This window comes from Salvelinus fontinalis, chromosome 25 (assembly GCF_029448725.1).
Source record: "Salvelinus fontinalis isolate EN_2023a chromosome 25, ASM2944872v1, whole genome shotgun sequence".
Taxonomy (NCBI): Eukaryota; Metazoa; Chordata; class Actinopteri; order Salmoniformes; family Salmonidae; genus Salvelinus; species Salvelinus fontinalis.
Genome location: NC_074689.1, coordinates 22,066,251 through 22,083,451, shown reverse-complemented (window position 1 = coordinate 22,083,451; position 17,201 = coordinate 22,066,251). Strand labels below are relative to the sequence as shown.

The following is a 17,201-nucleotide window of genomic DNA, read 5'->3' as shown; positions in this document are numbered from 1 at the left end:
AAAAATCTCAAATTTGGACTAATCAGACCGAAGAATAGATTTCCACCGGCCTAATATCCATTGCTCGTGTTTCTTACCCCAAGCAAGTTTCTTCTTCTTATTGCTGTCCTTCAGTAGTGGTTTCTTTGCAGCCATTCAACCATGAAGGCCTGATTCCTGCAGTCTCCTCTGAACAGTTGATGTTGATGTGTCTGTTACTTTAACTCTGTGAAGCATTTATTTGGGGTGCAATCTAAGGTGCAGTTAACTCTAATTAACGTATCCTCTGCAGCAGAGGTAACTCTGGGTCTTCCTTTCCTGTGGCGGTCCTCATGAGAGCCAGTTTCATCATAGCGCTTGATGGTTTTTGCGACTGCACTTGAAGAAACTTAAAACATTTCTTGAAATTTTCCGCATTGACTGACTTTCATGTCTTAAAGTAAAGATGAACTGTTGTTTCTCTTTGCTTATTTGAGCTTTTCTTGCCATAATATGGACTTGGTCTTTTACCAAATAGGGCTATCTTCTGTATACCGCCCCTACCATGTCACAACACAACTGATTGGCTCAAACGCATTAAGAAGGAAAGAAAGTCTACATATTAACTTTTAACAAGGCACACCTGTTAATTGAAATGCATTCCAACACCTCATGAAGGCAAAGGGTGGCTACTTTGAATAATCTCAAATATTAAATATATTTTGATTTGTTTAACACTTTTTTGGTTACTACATGATTCCATATGTGTTATTTCATCGTTTTGATGTCTTCACTATTATTCTATAATGTAGAAAATACTAAAAATAAAGAAAAATCCTTGGATGAGTAGGGTTGTCCAAACTTTTGACTGGTACTGTATATTATGTGTTTACTCAAACCTCCTGCGGCCCGAATTGAATGGGCTCACGGGCAGGAGTTTTCCCACCCCTGATCTCTTCCCTCCACGACAACCCCCCACATTCAGTCAGATAGGGTCTGGTCTTCCATCCACTGTCACACAGGACTACTAGCAATAAGCAGTGAGAAGTGAACTGTGAGCAGTGAATTGTGAGCTAAGCTAGAACAAAGGCCCATTCTATTAGTCTTATCTCAGACATGAAGGCCAATGATATCTGAAGGTGAATATGAGCTGTAGCTTTGTTTGCCTTCATCTCTCCTCTCCAGCTCCTTTTCCTCCTCCTCTCTCTGGCCCAGCTCGTCCTCCAGATCTGTTCTGCTGGAGAGAAAGGCATGCTGGGATACTTGAGAGACCCCCAGAGTTGGCTCCAGGTGAGAGAGAACCCCCTCCCTTCTCTCATACAGTATATACAGCAATACATTCTCTGTAAATCTGGGTTTGCTCACTGTAGTTGTCTGAGTTCTCTTTCTATCGTTTGATTGTGATCAAGCTAGCGTCTTCATACTCAGTCCTAAGCAAACTACACTGAACTTTATACCCTACAAACATTTCTCTCAGTAGCAATGTTCTTTCTGTTTGTTTAGCAATAATAGGTCAGTTTGCCCTTCTCTCTGTCTCCCTCCAGGTCAGTATACTCCTGGTAACCCTTCTCTCTGTCTCCCTCCAGGCCAGTATACTCCTGGTAACCCTTCTCTCTGTCTCCCTCCAGGCCAGTATACTCCTAGTAACCCTTCTCTCTGTCTCCCTCCAGGTCAGTATACTCCTAGTAACCCTTCTCTCTGTCTCCCTCCAGGTCAGTATACTCCTAGTAACCCTTCTCTCTGTCTCCCTCCAGGTCAGTATACTCCTAGTAACCCTTCTCTCTGTCTCCCTCCAGGTCAGTATACTCCTGGTAACCCTTCTCTCTGTCTCCCTCCAGGTCAGTATACTCCTGGGTAACACCTCTCTGTCTCCCTCCAGGTCAGTATACTCCTGGTAACCCTTCTCTCTGTCTCCCTCCAGGTCAGTATACTCCTGGTAACCCTTCTCTCTGTCTCCCTCCAGGTCAGTATACTCCTGGTAAGCCTTCTCTCTGTCTCCCTCTAGGTCAGTATACTCCTGGTAACCCTTCTCTCTGTCTCCCTCTAGGCCAGTATACTCCTGGTAAGCCTTCTCTCTGTCTCCCTCCAGGCCAGTATACTCCTAGTAACCCTTCTCTCTGTCTCCCTCTAGGCCAGTATACTCCTGGTAAGCCTTCTCTCTGTCTCCCTCCAGGCCAGTATACTCCTGGTAAGCCTTCTCTCTGTCTCCCTCCAGGCCAGTATACTCCTGGTAAGCCTTCTCTCTGTCTCCCTCCAGGCCAGTATACTCCTGGTAACCCTTCTCTCTGTCTCCCTCCAGGTCAGTATACTCCTGGTAACACCTCTCATTCTCCCTCCAGGTCAGTATACTCCTGGTAACACCTCTCTGTCTCCCTCCAGGTCAGTATACTCCTAGTAACCCTTCTCTCTGTCTCCCTCCAGGTCAGTATACTCCTGGTAACACCTCTCTGTCTCCCTCCAGGCCAGTATACTCCTGGTAACCCTTCTCTCTGTCTCGCTCCAGGTCAGTATACTCCTGGTAACACCTCTCTGTCTCCCTCCAGGTCAGTATACTCCTGGTAACACCTCTCTGTCTCCCTCCAGGTCAGTATACTCCTGGTAACACCTCTCTGTCTCCCTCCAGGTCAGTATACTCCTGGTAACACCTCTCTGTCTCCCTCCAGGCCAGTATACTCCTGGTAACACCTCTCTGTCTCCCTCCAGGCCAGTATACTCCTGGTAACCCTTCTCTCTGTCTCCCTCCAGGTCAGTATACTCCTGGTAACACCTCTCTGTCTCCCTCCAGGTCAGTATACTCCTGGTAACCCTGGTGTACTACATCTACTACATCTATCAGTCCATTCTGACTCTGGAGGTCGTTGACCTGCTGCAGCGACACGACTTCAGGACGCATGTGGATGTCAGCTTACTGTCTACCTGGGAACAGGTGAGAATGGGAGAGAGTGAGGTGTGTGTGTATGATGATGATGATGTTGATGATGAGTCCTCTGTATCTCCAGCACACCCATACACTGCGTGGCATACTGCTCTTCCTCCTGGTGGTGCGGTGTATGTGTTTGTCGGGGGTTAACAGAACCATGGCCGCCTCAGTGACTCTACTCAGACTCGCCTTCTCCAGACTCCTCTGGCCAATGGTAAACAACCCACAGACACAGCAACCTTTCACCTTCTACCTTAACTACAAACAGTCCGCATGGAAACTATTTAAAATATAATAATCCTAATTTAAATGTTTTTTTTAAAAGAAGTTTCAAGTAACAGTTCAGTAGTACAGTTCAGTACTTCAGGTAAAAGTTAATTGGTTAAAATTCAAGAGGTCATTATGTTTCTAGAGTGTGTGCTTATGTTTGTACCGTTTCTATTCTGTCCCCAGCTGTCAGGAGTTGTCCTGTTGGTGGCTCTGTCCTCTGTGGGAAACCTGCTGCTCCTGAGAAGGTCCTGGGGGTCCAGCTCCCTGCCCCACTCCGTCTTCACACTCCTGTCTCTCTCCAGGGGCCAACTGGGCTCCAGGGCCCCCTCCCTGCCCATGGCCTCTCAGCCCCACCAGCTCCACAGCCCCAACAGCCTGTTTTTGTCTTTCTACCATGGAGCTCTCTGTCTCACCCTCACTGTGGCCTGGACAGCAGTGGTACTCATTAAACCTTTTGAAACACTTTTTATAATACTGTTTTTGTCAGCTGTGTGCGTACTGGTAGCGAAGTCAGGTGCAGGAGAGCAGAGATTTGTGAACAGGCGCACACTTTGAGGCAAAAGTGCACAACGCGCAAAAACAGTCACAATAATTATGTTTAACAATAAACATCTTTGTGAAATACCACGGAAAAAACAAACCAGTCTGGCGCGTCAACAACAAACACGTAACACAAACAATCTTACACAAAGACATGGGGAACAGAGGAACAAATACATGTAGATTGATTGGGGAATGAAAACCAGGTTTGCAGGGACAAGACAAAACAAATTGATACATGAAAAATGGAGCGACAAAGCCGGTGACGTCGACCGCCACGCCGCCCGAACAAGGAGAGGAGCCGACTTCGGCGGAAGTCGTGACAGTTTTGAAACACTTTTTATAATACTGATTTTAAACATTTGTGTTTGATAAAATCCTTGACATAAATCAACTCGTTTCCCAGGCGATCCAGAGACAACAAACATACACGTAGTCTACCCTACAGTATTGTGTGTATACATCACCCTGTACTTTGTTGTTGCTTTATCCAGCCCTAGCAAGCTACATCAGTCTGCTGTAAACCCTCTGCTCCTGCCTGTTTGTCTGTCTCTAGTTGATTGGAATCGTCTCCTCGTTAGTGAGAGCTGCTAAACTAGCTGGTAGGAGGAGGAGCCTACTGACTCTCTGTGACGTGGTTGGCTACGTCAGGGACCGGGCGGCTGTGCTCATTGGCCAACGCAGACAGAGATGGACAGATAGCCATGCCCACAGGAGAGTGAGTGACCTTTGACGTCCATGCTAATGTCTGAAAGATAGTTTTGAAGATAGGACTGCTTTGCTTTGACTGTCAATGAAAGCAGAGAATAACCTTGTTGTTTAGATTGAGGTATGGAAGGGGTTAACTGGCTGATATATATTTTTTCTCCTCAGAGTTTTTACCTGGAGGAATTTGAGAGCCTGGTGGATGAGCTGCAGTTTAGACTAAATGCCTTCTCTAACAGTCTGCACCACACCCTACCTCCTAAAGATATCTTCTTCCCCACCCAGAGCCCGTCCAGCCTGGCTTCACAGGTGGGCACACCTGGGTGTCTCACCCACATTGTCTGAACCAACCCGCCAGTGTATATATGATTTAGGCATAACCTTTGAATATGTAAGCCTCTGTGAAGCAATCTAGGTGGAGTTACTTAGACATGTCCCACTTTCAATTTGAACTGGCCACCATCTCATGAGCTGTCTGACTCCAGCACAGTTTTAAGGGTGTGCGTTTCTTTTGTAGCGCTCTGCTGCCTGTGAAACAGCACACATGACTGATGAGACACTTCTCAATGATCCCCCTGTCATCACCAATCTCCCACTGACCTCCAGGGAACACTCACCTGACGCACACCACTACAGGTAAAACCACAACTAAATATAATTCACATGAAAAAGAGCATAAGCATGCCATAGAATGGCAGAGGTGATTCACTGAACTATGTTCTCCCAGTGACTACTTGATTATTTGAGTTTATGTTTAGGCTTTAGCTCAGTTAGCTAGCATAGCCCTAAGTCACTCAGATGGCCTGGGTTGTTAACCAGTTGTTTTTATTTCCATCCCAGGTCTCAGCTTGAGTTGGAGACCCTCCACCATCTGCAGCAGTCAGGCCAGAGGAGGCAGACCCCAGCCCCAGCTGGGGGACTCTCAAGTAGGGTAGGGACATCCGGCAGTCCCCTGCATAGTGGAGCACCAGGGAGGAACTCCCGAGAGCACCCATCAGACAGAAACCTCCAGAGCTCCACCTCCATAGGGGGGCCAAGCTACCTCTCCTCCCCAGATTTGGTGCACCTAGCTGAGGCTCGGACATGGGACAACATGCCTCAGATCCAGAGCCTAACAGGCTGGATAGATAATCAGCTGGTTAAGACTGTGATTCTGGAGAATCAGATCAGCCACTGGACCACTGTCGGTCGGTCTGGTAAGAAGAGCCACAGAAGTCCCAGAAACACCCAATGGGCTACAGTAGAGGGGCCCAGCTCCAGATATACCACTGCTTCTGGGGTGGTGGAGGGCCATGGAGGGCCACACAGGGAAGTGGTGGAGGTTATGGTCCATGGGCGCCCGGAGACTGAGCCAGAGGAGGAGGGATTCCTAGGGACAGTCAGACAGTGCTGGGGTTAACACTGTATGGCGAGTCTAATGAATTAATTATCTTCATCAATATGCTATTCAAGAGGGATATTTTGAAAAAAACATGTTTAAATACTCTGTGTGGAGGGAATCAGGCTTAATTACAAGTATTCAGTAGGCCACTGCTTGTGTCACCATGTCTATTTTCAAAAACATTAAATAAACAATGTGCACTGGTTGTAAAACAAATAAATAAATGGTGTGTAAAATACATTCTCAAATAAATGGTGTGCAGGATAGGGTGAGGGGAGCGCACACTGTTTCTTGAAAGAATGAACATTACAACATGGCTCACTGACTAACCAACTAATATGCTTACAGGACAGTTGCATTGTTGCAGCAATCCAGAGACGTCCTTGCACAATAAATAAATAAACCTCTTCATGATCCTGTTGATATCAAAAGTACTAGTACAACTTTTTCTTGTTTTATGTTCACTCACTGTTGAAAAACCGTAGTCCATTCAGTCCAATGACATTACAACAATTGGTAAACTATCCAATGACACCCTCGAACGTACAGGATCCAGGAATTGAGTGGCGGTACGCAATTGGAGGAAAACCGACGATGACAGCCAATTAGAACGTGGCAAGTCAGACAAATTCAATTTCGGGAGGAGGGGAGCGTGGTTTCTGAAGTCTTTCTAGTTTGTATGAAACCATAAGACAAAGATCAGTTTAACGCCACTTCAGGAATGATCAAGCGCTACAGTTATTGCTAATAATAGACACATTTGATTATATTCATCAGTTACTAGCTTAAAGGAAGAAGTGTCACTCGTTACACGGATAGCATCCCATTGGAAAACCTGACAATGAGAAAGATAGCGCTGCTGCTAATTGTCTTGCTTGGCGTTGCCCAATTTGCCACTGTTATCCAATGTGAAGAAGATGGTAAGTAGCTAGCTAACGTTAACTAGTAATGAATTAAGTTAGCCAGGTCGTGTACACGCCAGCTAGCTGGCTTCTTCTGTCGTTATAATTAGCCAGTCAGCTCGTATTCGCGAACTAGTTGGGTAACTAGCTAGCTAATTATTAACTGATGGCTAGATTTTATAGAATGTTGTGCGTGCACGCGCACTCTGTAATTTTACAGCGTGGTTTTGTTTAGCTCTTATCATGACTAATTCCATTGCATAACATTGGGTCATTGGACATCCCATTTATTTAACCTTGTGGGGAAAGTGTCCCGACGCTGCACAAATGCTCAGTATAAACGCAAATACACCTTGCACGCGATACAGTTTTGTAAAGATTTGGAACTTAACTCTAATAGGAATGACAAACTTTTCTAATACTAAAGATACAATTACTGTACTCAGTGTAATCCATCCACGGGACAGGTGTGGCATATCAAGACCAATACACAGGTGCATCTTGTGCTGGGGAAAATAAAAGGCCACTCTAAAATGTGCAGTTTTGTCACACAACACAATGCCACAGATATCTCACGTTGAGGGAGTGTGAGATTGGCATGCTGACTGCAGGAATGTCACGAGAGCTGTTGCCAGATCATTTAAATTTAATTTCTCTTCAATAAGCCGCCTCCAAGGTTTTAGAGAATTTGGCAGTACATCCAAACAACTGCAGAACACGTGTAACCATGCCAGCCCAGGACCACAGCTGGCTTCATGTGTGGGATGGTCTGGCAAGCAACCCGGACAGCTGATACAACTGTGGGTTTGCACAACCAAAGAATTTCTGCACAAACTGTCAAACCTTCCCAAGGAAGCTCATCTATGTGCTCATCGTCCTCACCAGGTTCTTGACCTGACTGCAGTTCGGTGTTGTAACTGACTTCAGTGGGTAAATGCTCACCTTCGATGGCCACTGGCATGCTGGAGAAGTGTGCTTTTCACAGATGAATCAGTTTCAACTGTAACGGGCAGAATGCAGACAGCGTGTGTTTGGGTGAGAAGTTTGATGTCGATGTGAACAGTGTCCCACAGTGGGGGTATGGGCAGGCATAAGCAATGGACAACAAACACAATTGCATTTTATCAATGGCAATTTGAATGCACAGATACTGTGATGAGATCCTGAAATGGTCACACCAGATACTAACTGGTTTTATGATCCACCCTACCATTTTTTTAAGGGATCTGTGACCAACAAACGCATGTCTATATTCCCAGTCATGTGAAATCCATAGATTAGGGCCTAATGAATTTATTTCAATTTACAGTTCATACAGTTGAAGGTACTCTAACTCAGTAAAATCTTAGAAATTGTTGCATTTATTTTAGTTCAATGTATGTTCCATGCTTTCAGCTGAGAACCCAAAAGGTGGGCCTGCTGTAAGCTCCCCAGGGTTTGAGAGCTAGGTTGTTGCAACGCAAACCCAACTGCGCTGTCCTGACTTGTTGCTAGACGTTCTGTGGATTTCAGTGTTATCAATGTTTGCAGATGTAGCAGAAGTCGATGAGGTTGATGACAGTGACGATGAGGAGGAGGATGAAGATAATGGAACAGAGGTGAAGGATGAGAACGGAGTGTTGGTCCTGACCGAAAACAACTTTGACACGTTCATGGAGGGCAAGGACACTGTGCTGGTTGAGTTCTATGCCCCATGGTAAGTTTGCGTAAAGGGAGAGTTGACAATAAGAAGTCAATATTTGTCAGTCACTGGCGACGTGTCCATCCACATCTATTGTGCAGCTCTTGGTAGCTGATAATGCAGTGTGAAAACCGGAAGGCCTTCATCTCAAATACATGGGATATATGCACCATTGAAATCATTTCCCCCTTGATTGATACTTCTCTAATCTGTTCTCCCCTCTCCCAGGTGTGGCCACTGTAAGCAGTTTGCTTCTGAGTATGAGAAGATCGCCCAGAGTCTGAAAGATAATGACCCCCCAATCCCTGTGGCCAAGGTGGATGCGACCAAGTCCAGTTCCTTAGCAAGTAGATTTGAGGTGTCGGGATATCCCACCTTCAAGATCATGAAGAAGGGGGAGCCTGTGGAGTATGATGGAGCCAAGAATGAGCAGGGTAGGACAACCACTAACAAGACTGAGCTGGTAGCCTGGCTGTTTCTGTATTTGACTACGCTAGTACATCTTGGCCTTATTTGACTAAAGCGGAAATGGACTGGTACACAGGCTACTATCTTAGTTTCACTTCAGTAGCATTGGTAATGTTATAACTGACTGAAACACAATCACATTGTGGCTCGAGTGAGAAGTAACCCAGCCAGACTGGATTGCAACCCCCTTCCAGTTTCAGTTTAGTAACACTATTAATGTGGGAACTGTGGTTGTGTTTCAGCCATTGTGGCTCAAGTGAAGGAGGTGGCCCAGCCAGACTGGAAGCCCCCTCCTGAGGCAACCCTGGTGCTGACCAAGGACAGCTTTGACGATGTGGTCAACAACGCTGACATCATCCTTGTGGAGTTCTATGCCCCATGGTCAGTCAGTCCACCTCCAGACAACGTTTAGGATGCTTCTCAATGATCTAGTCACTTCATGTCCTTGTTTCCTTCATCTGCACTGGTCTGATGCATGAAATCTATCACTTCCTTTGTGGTTTCTATCTAGTAAAGGAGTGGAGGTGATTTAAAATAGCTTTATATGAAGCTTCATGACTGTTGTTCCTGCCTAACGAAGCGTTATGGTGCTATTTTAACTGTCCCTCCAGGTGTGGCCACTGTAAGCAGCTGGCTCCAGAGTATGAGAAGGCAGCCAAGGACCTGAGCCAGCGCTCTCCTCCCATCCCCCTGGCCAAGGTAGACGCCACCCAGGAGAAGGACATTGCCATCCGTTTCGGGGTGTCGGGGTACCCCACCCTCAAGATCTTCAGGAAGGGGAAGGCCTTCGACTACAACGGACCCAGAGAGAAGAGTGGTATGTCCACACTTCCGACTGTTTCAGACACTACCCAATAACTAAATATATCTGCTAACATTATGGATTTTAGGACGTGTCCCATTGTAATGATATAGCCAAGTGTTCTAACTATTCTGTGTGTTCTCTCTGTAGGAATCGTTGACTATATGAGCGAGCAGGCAGGGCCTCCCTCCAAGCAGGTGCAGATGGTGAAACAGGTGTCAGAGTTTATCAAAGATGGTGACGACGCTGTCATAGTGGGTGTGTTTTCCTCGGACCAGGTTACGACCTACAACCTCTACCTAGAGGCCTGTAAGTATTAGATAATTTTTAATTAACAATGCTTTGGTGTACACAGTGCAGGGTTCACAAGGTGCTTCAAGTACTTGAATTTGGTACTGGCATACCTTGAAAATCTGACATTTTCTCAAGTTGGTACTTTTATTTAATCCTTTTTAGAATAAGGCTTTAATGTAACAAAATGTGGAAAAAGTCAAGGGGTCTGAATATTTTCCGTATAAATTAACGAGACACCTGTCTGATTCATTCCTGTCTCAGTGGACTAATACATTGCAGAGGCTGCGAGGATGGCTCACCAGTAGTACGTTTACCATTAATTCCCATTTCTAATCTACAATGTTTGTTTGGTTACAGTAATTTGTTAATGTATTCAATTATTCGTTTTTTACCGTTCTCATTGTCTGAGTGGACACTTCGTTTGCGGACTGCGCAACCTAGGCTACACTTGTGAGGAACAAGTTTTTTCATTCCATTTACATCTCGTTCCTCGTACTTCATAGTACCAAAACATTACCTCATCTAATGGCATATGTCAATTCTAGATACTCCCATCTCAAATACACTCCCTCCCTGGACAAGCTCACTGAGTATATGACCTAGAAGTCACTCTCCTATCTCAAGATTCATGCAACATCAGAGGGGTAATACAATGGTTCCAGACACTGCCATACTAGTCCCCCCAATGGGAAAAGGAGGGTGACTGGCGTACAGACATTGTGGAGCCCTTCACATGGTTTAACAGATACATTCACATATGAAGACAATGTTCCATTCTGATATTCTGCATATTACCAGACATGTAAAAGACAGGCCTGACCTCTCCCCTCTCTGGGCCCCAAGTGACTTTTCCCCTAGAGAAGAAAGGAAAATGCAACTGCCGACAGTATAGTCCAAAAAGAGACATTCTAATGACAAGTATCTCACATAAGCATATTATGAAAGTAAATAAAAGATCTTATTTATTTATGTTACCTAACTAATTCTGATTCAGCTACGACAGCGCTCTTGTCAATGTTGCGTAAGGATGCGCACCAGTTTACCCATAGAAGTAGGCCTAGGCTACCTGGCCTGCGTGTAAAATGTAGGCCTATAAATTTGCACATCTGATAGTATTTCTGATTGTCTTAAGCTCCACAGTGATAGTGAATTCTCAAATAATGTTTTTCTTCACCTCAAACGGCACATAATCAATCTGTTTTTACATGCATTAAGACTACGTTGAGGAACTTGTCAATTTGTAAAATCTTTCCAGTTCTTTTGATAACCACTCAGCACGATGGGAAGGGGGGGAGGGGTGTCATGCTCTGATCCGGTGGAAACATAATAAAATAGGCCCACCTGATTTACTTATCCCTTGCACAAATAGCCTACAGCTTTGTCAGTCCAGAGCTCACTGGCACAGGAATCTCACACAAATCATCAAGGAACCCACCAGGTACAACCCTAAATCCGTAAACATGGGCGCCCTAATAGACATTATCCTGACCAACTTGCCCTCCAAATACACCTCTGCTGTCTTCAATCAAGATCTCAGCGATCATTGCCTGTATCCGCTACGGGTCCGCGGTCAAACGACCACCCCTCATCACTGTCAAACGCCCCCGAAAACACTTCTGCTAGCAGGCCTTTCTAATCGACCTGGCCCGGTTACCCTGGAAGGATATTGACTTCATCCCGTCAGTTGAGGATGCCTGGTCATTCTTTAAAAGTTACTTCCTCACCATCTTAGACAAGCATGCTCCGTTCAAAAAATGCAGAACTAAGAACAGATATAGCCCTTGGTTCACTCCAGACCTGACTGCCCTCGACCAGCACAAAAACATCCTGTGGCGAACTGCAATAGCATCGAAGAGCCCTCGCGATATGCAACTGTTCAGGGAAGTCAGGAACCAATACACGCGGTCAGTCAAGAAAGCAAAGGCCAGCTTTTTCAAGCAGAAATTTGCATCCTGTAGCTCTAACTCCAAAAAGTTCTGGGATACTGTAAAGTCCATGGAAAACAAGAGCACCTCCTCCCAGCTGCCCACTGCACTGAGGCTAGGTAACACGGTCACCACCGATAAATCCGTGATCAAAAATTTCAACAAGCATTTCTCAACGGCTGGCCATGCCTTTCACCTGGCGACTCCAACCCTTCGCCAACAGCCCCCCCCCCGCTGCTACTCGCCCAAGCCTCCCCAGCTTCTCCTTTACCCAAATCCAGATAGCAGATGTTCTGAAAGAGCTGCAAAACCTGGACCCATACAAATCAGCTGGGCTTGACAATCTGGACACCCTATTTCTGAAACTGTCCGCCGCCATTGTCGCACCCCCTATTACCAGCCTGTTCAACATCTCCTTCGTATCATCTGCGATCCCCAAGGATTGGAAAGCTGCCGCGGTCATCCCCCTCTTCAAAGGGGGAGACACCCTGGACCCAAACTGTTACAGACCTATATCCATCCTGCCCTGCCTAAGGTCTTCGAAAGCCAAGTCAACAAACAGATCACTGACCATCTCGAATCCCACCGTAGCTTCTCCGCTGTGCAATCCGGTTTCCGAGCCGGTCACGGGTGCACCTCAGCCACGCTCAAGGTACTAAACGATATCATAACCGCCATCGATAAAAGACCGTACTGTGCAGCCGTCTTCATCGACCTGGCCAAGGCTTTTGACTCTGTCAATCACCATATTCTTATCGGCAGACTCAGTAGCCTCGGTTTTTCTAATGACTGCCTTGCCTGGTTCACCAACTACTTTGCAGACAGAGTTCAGTGTGTCAAATCGGAGGGCATGTTGTCCGGTCCTCTGGCAGTCTCTATGGGGGTACCACAGGGTTCAAATCTTGGGCAGACTCTTTTCTCTGTATATATCAATGATGTTGCTCTTGCTGCGGGCGATTCCCTGATCCACCTCTACGCAGACGACACCATTCTGTATACTTCTGGCCCTTCCTTGGACACTGTGCTATCTAACCTCCAAACGAGCTTCAATGCCATAACACTCCTTCCGTCGCCTCCAACTGCTCTTAAACGCTAGTAAAACCAAATGTATGCTTTTCAACCGTTCGCTGCCTGCAACCGCACGCCCGACTAGCATCACCACCCTGGACGGTTCCGACCTAGAATATGTGGACATCTATAAGTACCTAGGTGTCTGGCTAGACTGCAAACTCTCCTTCCAGACTCATATCAAACATCTCCAATCCAAAATCAAATCTAGAGTCGGCTTTCTATTCCGGAACAAAGCCTCCTTCACTCACGCCGCCAAACTTACCCTAGTAAAACTGACTATCCTACCGATCCTCGACTTCGGCGATGTCATCTACAAAATAGCTTCCAATACTCTACTCAGCAAACTGGATGCAGTTTATCACAGTGCCGTCCGTTTTGTTACTAAAGCACCTTATACGACCCACCACTGCGACCTGTATGCCCTAGTCGGCTGGCCCTCGCTACATGTTCGTCGTCAGACCCACTGGCTCCAGGTCATCTACAAGGCTATGCTAGGTAAAGTGCCGCCTTATCTCAGTTCACTGGTCACGATGGCTACACCCACCCGTAGCAGGCGCTCCAGCAGGTGTATCTCACTGATCATCCCTAAAGCCAAAACCTCATTTGGCTGCCTTTCCTTCCAGTTCTCTACTGCCTGCGACTGGACCGAATTGCAAAAATCTCTGAAGTTGGAGACTTATCTCCCTCAACAACTTTAAACATCTGCTATCTGAGCAGCTAACCGATCGCTGCAGCTGTACATAGTCCATCGGTATATAGCCCACCCAATTTACCTACCTCACCCCCATAATGTTTTTATTTATTTACTTTTCTGCTCTTTTGCACACTAGTATCTCTACTTGCACATGATCATCTGATTTATCACTCCAGTGTTAATCTGCTAAATTGTAATTATTCGATTTATTGCCCAACTCCTCATGCCTTTTGCACACATTGCATATAGATTCTCTTTTTTTTCTACCATGTTATTGACTTGTTTATTGTTTACTCCATGTGTAACTCTGTTGTCTGTTCACACTGCTATGCTTTATCTTGGCCAGGTCGCAGTTGCAAATGAGAACTTGTTCTCAACTAGCCTACCTGGTTAAATAAAGGTGAAAAGAAAGTTACTTCGAATTTTGATTAACCACTTGATGATTTTCAGATACGAAGACTTTATTATAAATTGAACTGTTCCACGGAAATGTGCATATGACAATCATAACTGGCACGCAGTTTGGTTGAAATGGTAAGATAAATTGGCATTCTAAATGGGAAAGGTTGATGACTCTTGTTGTAGACATTACCTACTGATAACTTCAGGAGCTTACTGGCAGACTCTGCCAAGGCCAGCTGGAAGAGGTTCAGGAACAGTTAAAAAAATAAATATATATTCTTCTGGTTAGGCGATCTTGATCTTGCTCCTTGTCATTTGTCTTGATTATTTAATCAGTGTGCTTAAAGCATAAGACGAGCTCAGTAGCCTACCTACAGTATAGTTGATTTTCTTCAAACATATAGGGTGTGTCTATAGGAAACTCCACGTTTTTAAAAATGTTTTTTTGTTGTCTGGGACAGCCCTATAAACAAATTATTGAGTAGAACTTGTAAGGTTCCCCATGAGGTTGTGGCAATGAACTTTTACAAATTGATGGTCCTTGAAAATAAATATTAGTGCTTGAAAAAATACTTAAGTCCTTGAATTTGACTTGCCACTGTCTGTACGAACCCTGAGTATGACTATACATAGCATGCCAAATGTTTAGTATTGAGGGTGTATAGGAAATTCCTTCTCCTTCTTTCTAAAAGGGATCAATAGTGATTGTATTGTACTCTGTGTTCCCCTCCTATCTGTCCTCCCAGGTCATGTTCTTAGAGAGGACTTCAAGTTCCTCCATACCTTCAGTTCAGACTTGGCCAAGCTCCTCAAGGCCTCCCCCGGCCAGGTCGTCATGGTGCAGCCTGAGAAGTTCAGGTCCAAGTACGAGAGAGCTTCACACACACTCACCATCAAAGTAAGTCTGTCCACAAGGTGTGTGCGTTTGTCTAACCTCAGGTAGACTTCAATGAAGCATGCTCTCCTGACCTAAGAAAATGCTGAAATGATTTGTGCACGTTTAATGTTGTAAGATGGTCTCATAACCTGGCCTGGCCTATCTCTCCTTTTCAGGACTCCACAGAGGTGTCTGAGGTGCAGGACTTTTTTAAGAAACACATCCTGCCACTGGTGGGTCACAGGAAACAGAGCAACGACGCTAAACGCTACACCAAGAGGCCGCTGGTCGTTGTCTACTACGGTGTGGACTTTAGCTTCGACTTCAGGAAAGGCAAGTGTCCTCGACCCCTTATTTCCTAGGTTGTGAATATTGTCTAACGCTGCGTAGCTTCCATAATAACTTGTCATGCTGAAGAGCTGGAACAAAAGCCTGCACTACCAGTAGCTCTCCTCCAGGACCGGCGGTTGGAGAACCTTGGCGGTGTTAATTGGAGCTCATCTCATGCCTCATGTCTGATAACCCCTTCTATTTCTGTTCTAGCCACCCAATTCTGGAGGAGCAAGGTTCTGGAGGTGGCCAAGGATTTCCCAGAATACACCTTTGCCATCGCTGATGAGGAGGACTACTCAGATGAGCTGAAGAGCCTGGGGCTCAGCGACAGTGGGGAGGAAGTCAATGTGGGGATTCTGGGAGATGGTGGCAAGAAGTTTGCCATGGAGCCTGAGGAGTTTGACTCTGAGGTGCTGAGGGAATTCATCATGGCCTTCAAAAAAGGTGAGCTTTACAGCAATTGTTATAAAATGTCAGGACTTTAAACCACAACATGTTGTATTGAGTTACATATTAACCTGAGTTGAGTACCTTGTCTGCAGCCAGCCAAATATAATCAGTATGTGACAGCTCTTCATTGCCAATATTGTGTAATGGACTATACATTAGTGTCCATTGGTCACCATGTCTGTCCATTCTTGTCTCTCCCGCTCTGTAGGCAAACTGAAGCCTGTCATCAAATCCCAGCCGGTGCCCAAGAACAACAAAGGCCCTGTGAAGGTAGTGGTTGGAAAGACCTTTGACGACATTGTCATGGATACCAAGAAAGACGTCCTGATCGAGTTCTACGCCCCGTGGTGTGGTCACTGCAAGAAGCTGGACCCCGACTACACCGCCCTGGGCAAGAAATACAAGAACGAGAAGAACCTGGTCATTGCCAAAATGGATGCCACGGCTAACGACGTGCCTCACGACAGCTACAAAACAGAGGGCTTCCCTACCATCTACTTTGCGCCTAGCAACAGCAAGCAGAGCCCAATCAAATTTGAGGGTGGGGATAGAAACATAGAAGGATTTAGTAAGTTCTTGGAACAGCACGCCACAAAGTTATCACAGAGCAAAGATGAACTTTAAAAATCTCTTTCTGTGTAGGCAAGAACTTTAACCATGCCAGTGTAGAGACTACAGGTTCTAGGTGCCCTGGAGGAGCCGAGGGAAGACTGTCAATTCCAAATCAACCCTTCCTAGCCCCTACACCCTAGCCACCTATGTGCAAGATGGAGCTACCACCATATGTATCCAACCCTCTCAGATCTCCACTAGGGCCTAGTGTTTAGGGGGTCGGAGTTGATTGGTGTCCCCACAGAGGGCTGTTACTGAGTTTCTCTGATTTACCAGATGTAAAAAATAAAAATCTAAAGAAATCTGATCAAATCAAGAGATTCTGCTTTTGTTTTCCATGTCTAAAAGCATGTAAGTACTGCGAGTTCTAAGCCTTTTTAAATAAAGCATGAACTGATGTGGTAGTTGTGTGTACTGAGTGGTCGGGTGCATAATTCTTATCCTTGTCACCTGTACTGAGGACAGGATAGGTGAAAGCAGAATGAAGGAATGTTGTCTGTCCTATTATATAGGATGGGAGTATTCAACTATTACCATTCAAGGTCCAGAGCCTGCTGGTTTTCTGTTCTATCTGAATTAATTGCACCCTGTCTAAATCATTCCCTGAATAGAGGTTATTATATTAAGATTAATTGTTTTTAGTTTCAGTTTTTAGATCCACTTGACTACTTTATGTTTTATAAAAACATTTGGATTTAGCTTTAGTGTTGGACAGATGTGTGGGAGGCTAGGCTCCATGTATGTGTTGTATCATTTTTGGGGATGTCCATTCCTGCAACTGGGGCATTAATGCATAAGGTGATGGGTCAGGTCATAGGTCAGGTTTAAAGGTAGACTGCAAGAATACCTAGATGCACGACATAAACTAGTGAGTCAATATCTGCAACAACCAGGAGGGTTGAAGAGCGACACTAAA

The 17,201-nt window shown here is 45.5% G+C and overlaps 2 protein-coding genes across 2 annotated transcripts in view; both read left to right on the top strand.

The window, feature by feature from the left end:
- Nucleotides 1-6,143, top strand: part of LOC129823318 (polycystic kidney disease 1 like 1) — a 42,165-nt gene extending 36,022 nt beyond the window's left edge. Inside the window, exons 45-52 of the mRNA XM_055882246.1 lie at nucleotides 1,144-1,248; nucleotides 2,744-2,884; nucleotides 2,958-3,092; nucleotides 3,332-3,586; nucleotides 4,245-4,406; nucleotides 4,562-4,702; nucleotides 4,911-5,029; nucleotides 5,234-6,143. Coding sequence (XP_055738221.1) covers nucleotides 1,144-1,248; nucleotides 2,744-2,884; nucleotides 2,958-3,092; nucleotides 3,332-3,586; nucleotides 4,245-4,406; nucleotides 4,562-4,702; nucleotides 4,911-5,029; nucleotides 5,234-5,792 — 1,617 coding nt within the window. The 3' untranslated portion in view covers nucleotides 5,793-6,143. The remainder of the gene's footprint in view (nucleotides 1-1,143; nucleotides 1,249-2,743; nucleotides 2,885-2,957; nucleotides 3,093-3,331; nucleotides 3,587-4,244; nucleotides 4,407-4,561; nucleotides 4,703-4,910; nucleotides 5,030-5,233) is intronic.
- A 257-nt stretch (nucleotides 6,144-6,400) lies between these two features.
- Nucleotides 6,401-16,699, top strand: pdia4 (protein disulfide isomerase family A, member 4). Its single transcript, XM_055881623.1, has 10 exons — nucleotides 6,401-6,694; nucleotides 8,207-8,372; nucleotides 8,586-8,791; nucleotides 9,068-9,206; nucleotides 9,437-9,642; nucleotides 9,778-9,936; nucleotides 14,760-14,911; nucleotides 15,067-15,223; nucleotides 15,434-15,667; nucleotides 15,882-16,699. Exons 1-10 carry the CDS (start codon nucleotides 6,616-6,618, stop codon nucleotides 16,295-16,297), a joined length of 1,914 nt encoding a protein of 637 aa, XP_055737598.1. The 5' UTR covers nucleotides 6,401-6,615; the 3' UTR covers nucleotides 16,298-16,699.
- Nucleotides 16,700-17,201: the final 502 nt, after the last annotated feature.

Bases quoted from the DNA above. Each gene is read 5' to 3' on its own strand.
- pdia4 (XM_055881623.1), top strand. From the start codon at position 6,616: ATGAGAAAGATAGCGCTGCTGCTAATTGTCTTGCTTGGCGTTGCCCAA. The intron at 14,912-15,066 runs GTAAGTCTGTCC...TCTCCTTTTCAG, and splicing joins CACACACACTCACCATCAAA to GACTCCACAGAGGTGTCTGA. The intron at 15,224-15,433 runs GCAAGTGTCCTC...TTTCTGTTCTAG, and splicing joins TAGCTTCGACTTCAGGAAAG to CCACCCAATTCTGGAGGAGC.